This window comes from Juglans regia, chromosome 3 (genome assembly GCF_001411555.2).
Source record: "Juglans regia cultivar Chandler chromosome 3, Walnut 2.0, whole genome shotgun sequence".
In the NCBI taxonomy this organism is placed as follows: domain Eukaryota; kingdom Viridiplantae; phylum Streptophyta; class Magnoliopsida; order Fagales; family Juglandaceae; genus Juglans; species Juglans regia.
The window spans coordinates 2,705,092-2,712,794 of NC_049903.1; the positions used below are offsets into that span (position 1 = coordinate 2,705,092).

A 7,703-nucleotide genomic window follows, 5' to 3' on the forward strand; every position below is an offset into this window, starting at 1 on the left:
AAGCTGAGAACAACGAGCATACAACGTCGGACACGTCACAAGTAGCAACCTGTTGCTTCGTGTCGTTCTCATCAAGTCGCCACGTACGCGAAGAACTTCCACAACTGTCAGGCCTTGCACAGAATCAGTAATAGAGAACACTTGGCAGGGACGTGTCGAAATAAGAACAAAAAAATCCCGGGGAATTGCCACGTCTATCTATGCCAGACCGCCTTTTACGCCAATATAAGTTGACTCTACTAAGCTGATTTTCCATTACTACTTTGAGAAGCACAAATCATTTCGAGTTTAAAAGGAAAAAACAATCAAATTACGAGAGAGTAGAAAGAGTGAAAAATGCAGACAGGGAAGAACGCAGCTGCTTCCGCGAAGGAAACGGCGGCCAACGTTGCGGCCTCCGCCAAATCTGGCATGGAGAAGGCCAAGGCCAGCGCTCAGGAGAAGGTTACTTTGTCGTTTGCTTTGTTTTTCCCTTACCCTTTTGGTTTCCATGCAAGCAAAATTCCCCACACGTACTATATGTGGTAGACTGCATGAACAATATTGTCTATGAGGATCTTGTGAAAGATTAATTAGCTTTGTGTCCCTGTCATTAGCACGATGTACTTCTGAAGCAACTTGCATGCATTAATTCACCCATCAACTTGGTTGTGTATTAAGTGCTCTTGCAGTGTCAATTTCTAGCGATCTGTAGCGAGATGGGTGGCCAAAATCACCTACCTTTTCGATCGTCATGGGTGACCTAGCCATGTGCATGCTGAACTAAAAGGTCGAAAAATAGATGGTCCCTCGTAGCTTTCTACGCACCCATGCGTACCGCCATTTTCTTGGCTGAATAGCATTGTCAATTTTGTTGCTACTTGAATGTACTTTGTAGAATAATATAGGATAATAATGCTAAAAAAAAGAGAAATTGATTGAAGAAAATTATTGCTTTTATGATCAGTTGCAAGCGAACTGTTGATCTGATTAATGGAGTTTACAAACTAATGTACTGGGTGTAACAGGCAGAAAAGATGACAGCTCATGATCCAGTGGAGAAAGAAATGGCCACCGAAAAGGAAGAGGCGATAAAACAACAGGCTGAACTGGAGAAGCAGGAGGCACGTATGCACAACGCTGCAAACAAACAGGCGGAGAGGGGCGGAGCGCTTGGCGGAGGATATGCTACGACAGGGACTGAGGGTGTGGTGGAGTCGCACCCAGCTGGGATAGATAAGGGTACCGGGAGGACCACAGCCCAAAATCCCCGTGTGGAAGGGACCGGCCCTACTTATGGAACTGGTGGTACCTACCGCTGAAATGTGGGCATTTGTACGTCTTTTTAGAGGGGTTCGTTTTGTGGTGGTGTGGGCATAGTGATCAAGTACTACTGTCGTATTACGTATAGATGTGATAGTTTAGTCTACTAGCTAGCCTTAGTTTGACGTTTGCGGTATCTGTTTGTTTCGCGGCGTGTAGGCCAGTTTGGTTTCTCACATGTCATCGATCCTTGTGTGGTTAGCAGCTTGCGGTTTGCATTTGAATAAAAACATCATGCAGATTATGTAAGTTGAGCTGCGTACCGGTTTATTTTTTTATTTTTTATGTTAATAATTTTACTTATGATCACGAAGGAATGAATGTTTTTCCACAATTAGCCGGAAAAGTATTTCCTTTCTTTTGCCCTGTACGTGTATGTATGTGGTTGTTGCTGAAGGGAGTCAAAACTGTGGTTGGATCCTTTATTGTATCGACCCTACTTCCGTTCGTTTACGTAGATTTTGATGAAGTTGTCTTGATAGCAAGAGATTTTTGGATTCACTTTGCAAAAGATTCTGTCATGTTCCATATTAAAGAGACAATCTGGTGTCTCGTAAGTTGCGTTAAGTATAGGGCCAAAAGCGATGTTAATTAGGAAAGACCATTGCTTTTTAAGAAAGATAAGTTGATGGGAATAAAGAGATTCACGAAAGTAAATCCAGCATTTCTCTGATAAAAAATTGTTCTCATAATATATATATATATATATATAGCTTTTCTACGTGGATTTTGGGATGGTAAAGAAACCCACAAGCATTCCACGGGACCTGCACAGCGATGGCAGTGTCTCATGAGTGATGACGCGGGGCCCGCAATTTGTGCGCTTTGAATAATGTTTTCATAAAGGAGGCCGAGAACATTGCATTGAATTAAAAAGACCTCCATATTGGATTAGTTATAGTTTTACTTTTCTCTATATTATTAAAATATTATTTCCTTTCTTTTAAACAAATGGGCATATTATATATATGTATATATAAACAAATTGTATATAAATTGCAACTCTGATCTAAAATCAATACAAGCGGTGGTACTATATAAACAACACCTGCTAAAAGGCTAAAATAATGCTAGCTGGATGACAGATGTTGGGATGGTTTATCAAAGCTAAAAGCCCAAACTGAGCTTCTTACATCCATCGGCAGAAATGAATAAGCTTTCCTTCTCTTTTAGAACCCTCGTATTCTTCCTTCAGATTAGCCTAATTGGGGTTGGGGATATAACCTTTGTTTAAATGGGAAACTTTCTCATATGGGTTTTCTGCCAAAACTTCTATGCACAGGAGAACTGTAGATTGTGAAGCAATAGCAGCAGTACAAATACACGTCATCTACTTTTAGAAGCTAATTATGGTTAACAGTGAATGATTTTGAAACAAACAAGAATCCCGAAAACTCAAGATATCAATCTCATCAATCCACTACGTTTTCATTGCATAGCGACAACCCAAAACAGACCCCCTCCCTAATACAAGACCACTGCATAGCGACAATCCACTACATTTCACACCCCTGATTTGCGCAATTCAGCAGCACCATGAGCAAAGTGACATCTTTCTCCAAAGGTGCACGATCCCTTGGTAAAGTTCTCACACAGCTTAGTCTTATAGTTGCTTCCGGGCGGAGCTGCAGCCCCAGGCATTCCATGGGTTTTTGGTGGGCCGGACACCGAGACAGTCACAATTAGCTGCCTCACCATAGCACTTGCTTCCTTAATCTGTTCAAAAGTCCCCTCAAGTTCAATGTTTCTGAGATTGGGATCAGACTCGTGATCTCGAATTGAAAGCTTGGCTCCTGTCTGGCGACATATCTGCTTGGAATTCACACCACCCTTCCCAATGATGGCTCCAGCAAGGGAAGCATCGACACTGATTTTTGCAGTGGCCGAAGCACCAAAACTAGCAGCAGGGCCTGGTGGGGCAAGCTCCATCCGAGAACCCATTCGGCCAGGGATAGGTCCCATTGCACGTGGATCTTCATGAGATGGAGCAATAGGCTTACCAAGTTCCCAGTCATTATGAGCGAAATGGCATTTGTCACCAAATTTGCAGCCTTCAGCAGTATTATACTTGTTGCACATGCGGGTTTTAACTGCAGGTGTTGAACCATTTTGGATGGTTGGTGGCCCCGCCATGTTTCTAGATGCTGCAGGAACAGCAGGTGCTAGATTCATCATCTGTGCCACAGCATTATATCCACCAGGAACATAGTGCAGGAAGTGGCAGCTCTCACCAAAGGGACAGCCAGCAGTGCTGCAATCCAAAATATGACATGTCAGACCATACTAAACAACTGATAACAAGATGATGCATCTGAAGCAATATAACAATAAAAGATCACCGCTACAATGTGCATATATAATTGAAATTATGGATAATGAAACAAATGAGGCCAACAATTACACACTTGGAACATCACAAAAAAAAAAAAGAAAAAAGAACCCACATGAGATGACAGTCAACATGGAATGAGTCGGTGGAACTACAGAATACCTCTTATTTCTCACAAGATTAGTAGTGCGAGTAAAAAATCTGACCCATGCTAAGTTGCTAACCCCTCCTCCCCTTAGAAATACCTCTTATTTCTCACAATCTCTAACACTTTACATATCTCTTTTCCCATAGCTGGTCTGAACCCTAACAACCCTAAAGCTCTCTCTCTGCAACACGCTACTGCCACTCCTCTGTGACTGTGCTCCTAAGCACACAGCCATTCCCCTAATACATGCCTCACACTCACATCCTCAATTCCAAGATCCACTCTTCGTAGCCCTTGACATGGTGAGTAGGTTGTCAGCATTTGTCTGGATCTTCCATGGATCTGGAGTCGATGAGGAGGGCTTTACACTGATAGCATCGACTTCAAGGAGATCCATCATACAAGGAAATATTGACCAAGCTTAGAGAGCAACCGCACACTTTCTCAGAAGCCAAAAGGGCTTGACCACAGGGAATTCTGTCTTAGTTCTCCCATTCTAATCTTTTATTCTCTACTCCCCTTCTAACTGGCAATTCTGTCTTTCCTTTGACAAGATTTTCCCATCTCAAAAAGGTGCAAAACAAGAAATTCTCTGCCTTCTTCTTCTAAGGAATCCATTCCTTATCAGTCTGTTTTATGCATATTTCAAAGAACCGGCACGCAAAAAGAAACTAATAACATGAAATGTATTGGTTCTACTAATTATTCAAATCTAGTGACGATAAATGAATATGCATGAAAAAGGCCCACATAATGCAATAGAGTGAACTTACACGACATATTCAGCAATTAATATAAGAAAATAGCTTCTAATTTAAAGCACACACTCAATATATTATATTAGACTAATTTTTTTCAGACATGATATGCTCAATAGTTATACTAATCAACCATGGTTTTTTTTTTTTTGTTGTTTTGGGGGGGGGGGGGGTTGGGGGGAAGGGTTGACTACAACTTATAAGAAACTTGTAACAATAAGAAAGGGGGCATAAGACAGACTGAAAAGAAAGAAAAGCAAACAAAAGTAGCATACAAGGCTGCCAGCAATGACACACTAGAAGACCTTAGACAACCCACCCACCCCTTCTCTCTGGCCTTTTCTCCTCATATAAGCAACGAAAAAAAAGAAATACAAGTTGTATACTTTGAAGGTCACTTTAATCAATAAAAATGCGACACCATTGGGCATTTTTGTATAGCTGACAAGCAGGGAATGACATTATTTTGACATACCTGAATGCGATTTATCAAACTCCAACATATTACGTTATCTTACTGAAGGAATGGTGGGTTCAATTTCTGTAGAATCCACTTAAAAACGAGAAAGACCATCTGTTATATCTTGTTAGATTAGTGAGGAAGTGCTTGGGCTTCAATTTAACTATAAGGTAGAGTATAAATCAATATTTTATTGGTAACAGTATAAATCAATTAGAAGAAAAGGTATCTCAATGTAACATCCTTAGTGCCAACTTTATTCTTGCAAATGGTTATCATTTGTGCTTCATTAATATCAGCACTATTCCATTACACGGCATTTTCTTTAGACCGCGCGGTTTGTACCTGTATAGAAGCTTTGAATATCCAGTTCATTAGTGCAATTTCACAATTATTATCTTCTACAATTGTAAATTAAATTCTTATAACAATTTATAAACATTAGAAAAGGTAAGACCAAGTCAAAAAGTTTATTTAGATAAGAAAAGATTTGAACCTGAAAAACTTGGTGCATGGCTTCGATTTGCTTCCTACACCAGTTGAGTCCATTTCTGTTGCAACACATTAGTTACTTTTTCTCAGTTAATATTCCTCTGGATTCTTAATGCACTTATGCCAAATATTTTGAACTCATTAAAATCTTAATTCCGTAATATTACATCCACAAAAGACAGTTCCTTTCTATAAGATACGTCCAAATAATCTATAAGAAGGACAGTTCCTTTCTTACAGTTAAATACGTGTAATCAATAAGTGAATTTAATGAGCTTATTTACTATTTTTCAAAGTAAGAGAGTACTTTAGACTTCCCAAACGCTCAGTAAAGAGGGTGAGAATGCAAGTTTAGCGTTGCCTAAACGAAATTATCAATTCTTCGCCCCATTCCTAACAACCACACAATTAACACATATCAATGGAGATGTAGCATAAATTAGCCCAGAAAAGGCTTTTATCTTTGCAGCAAAACAGTTGAGGAGTTATCTAAAACCAAGAAGACATACCTAACTTTTCCAACTTTAAACTTTTACAAAAACTCTCATATAAACGTGAACTCAAAATAGCATGAGCAGCACATACTGCAAACTTTTTTTTTATAAGTTACTACGCAATTCTTATAATTCAAAGAGTAAGATTCTGTTTACAATCTTTCCAACAATTGAGAAAACTGCTGATAAAGAACTACAGTTCCTATGGTTACTATTCTACTTTTCCCCTTATATTAAAAAAACACAAAACCAAAGGAGTTTTCACCAGAATTTTTTTTTTTTTTTTGCAGGAATTCACCATATATTAAAAAACCCGCCGGGGCAAGATTAAATTACGCCTTGTTTTGCATAACTATCCCCCATGAAATAAAACCACACACAATCTAGTTGACAACATCTTAAATGCCACTACATGTACACGTAGCTAAGTAACTGGAATTAAAAACCGAAATTAAAAGCAAACAGACAGGATCAGAGGCAAGTAAAAAGATGTTGACGAACAAAGACAAGAAAAACCTAAATTTTCATTGCCCAATATATCAATTTTCCCACACTTTCTTAGCAACCAAACAGAGCATGACGTACAAAAGAAATAGGAAGCAGACCCAGTACATAAATATATATAAGAAAAAAGAAGAGAAAGGGCTCTAAAAACCTTGTTTGAACTTCTTGGCGCCGCCATTAGCGTTCAACCCAGCTTCAGGCCTCCCTCTCTTGCGAATATCCATATGGTTCACCTCACAGATCCAGATCTAGATACAAAAACACACGCGTATGGCACTGAAAAGCCTCGAGAATATGCCTCAAGAATCAAGTAGCAAAGGAAACCCCGGAAAAAATGATTAACTACCTGCGCAAAAACCCTAACCCCAGACGAGGGTTTTTGTGGCGGAGAGGCAGCTTTGGGGGTGAAGGGTGGGCTTCGAAAGTGGAGAGTGAGAAAGATCGAGAGAGGGAATTTCCTTTTAACTAATACACAGACTATTTATAATTATGTTTTTTTAATCACTTATTACAAAAAAACTTTGTACATTCACAAATTTAGGATGGATTCACGACTAATTTAAAAAATGGATGGATTCCAGAGACTGGTTTTTTGGGTGAAAAGAGCCACCAACGTCACGTGCGCTGATGTCAGCAAAAATATAGGCGTGAAATAGATGACTTATCACGTGCACTTACTGTAATTTAAGGCCTCCTGTCTTCAAATGAAATAATTAGGTTTGAAATAATTACTGTAGTCAAGTAGATGACTTATTATTTTTTAGAGTAATACTCGCATTATTATATTTATTGAGTAACAACTTAATTTTATTAGTGTTTTTTTTTATTTGAATTCCAAACTTCAAATTTTTAAAATTTCCACAATTTTCAACCGCTAACACATTAACATGTATAACTATGTAAGTAAAATTGTAATTATGGATACCATTTTTCTATTTTTTATTGGGGCCTTAATATCATTTTAGTTTTTTATGGATGGGGACCACATTACAATAAATTTCATGGATGCACACAAGAAATTTTCCGCAAGTATATCTCAAATAATTCAAGTAAAAAATTTCCTAATTGAATAGCTCATAGAAATTAATTACTCTTAAACCTAGAATGAGCATAAGCCAAAGCTCAAGGCCTCACCACTTACTGAACCCGATGCTTTCGTTTTCACTCCGACATGTTTATATGGTTTGGACAAGATTTACTTTTTGTAACATTTAAT

General features: G+C 38.7%; 2 protein-coding genes across 2 annotated transcripts; one reads left to right on the forward strand and one right to left on the reverse strand.

Moving 5' to 3' along the window:
* Positions 1-251: 251 nt before the first annotated feature.
* On the forward strand, positions 252-1,642 carry LOC108979697 (11 kDa late embryogenesis abundant protein). The gene is made up of 2 exons (XM_018950418.2): positions 252-444; positions 1,008-1,642. Exons 1-2 carry the CDS (start codon positions 337-339, stop codon positions 1,299-1,301), a joined length of 402 nt encoding a protein of 133 aa, XP_018805963.1. The 5' UTR covers positions 252-336; the 3' UTR covers positions 1,302-1,642.
* A 916-nt stretch (positions 1,643-2,558) lies between these two features.
* Positions 2,559-6,959, reverse strand: LOC108979701 (zinc finger CCCH domain-containing protein 14-like). Its single transcript, XM_018950422.2, has 4 exons — positions 6,834-6,959; positions 6,639-6,735; positions 5,494-5,548; positions 2,559-3,553 (listed from the first exon to the last, which is right to left on the reverse strand). The coding sequence occupies exons 2-4, from the start codon at positions 6,709-6,711 to the stop codon at positions 2,806-2,808; spliced, it is 876 nt and encodes a 291-aa protein (XP_018805967.1). The 5' UTR covers positions 6,712-6,735; positions 6,834-6,959; the 3' UTR covers positions 2,559-2,805.
* Between the last annotated feature and the right edge of the window lie 744 nt (positions 6,960-7,703).

Bases quoted from the DNA above. Each gene is read 5' to 3' on its own strand.
- LOC108979701 (XM_018950422.2), bottom strand. From the start codon at position 6,711: ATGGATATTCGCAAGAGAGGGAGGCCTGAAGCTGGGTTGAACGCTAAT. The intron at 5,549-6,638 runs GTTTTTAGAGCC...GTGTTGCAACAG, and splicing joins CGCCAAGAAGTTCAAACAAG to AAATGGACTCAACTGGTGTA. The intron at 3,554-5,493 runs GTTCAAATCTTT...TTTGGATTGCAG, and splicing joins CCATGCACCAAGTTTTTCAG to CACTGCTGGCTGTCCCTTTG.
- LOC108979697 (XM_018950418.2), top strand. From the start codon at position 337: ATGCAGACAGGGAAGAACGCAGCTGCTTCCGCGAAGGAAACGGCGGCC. The intron at 445-1,007 runs GTTACTTTGTCG...TGGGTGTAACAG, and splicing joins AGGCCAGCGCTCAGGAGAAG to GCAGAAAAGATGACAGCTCA.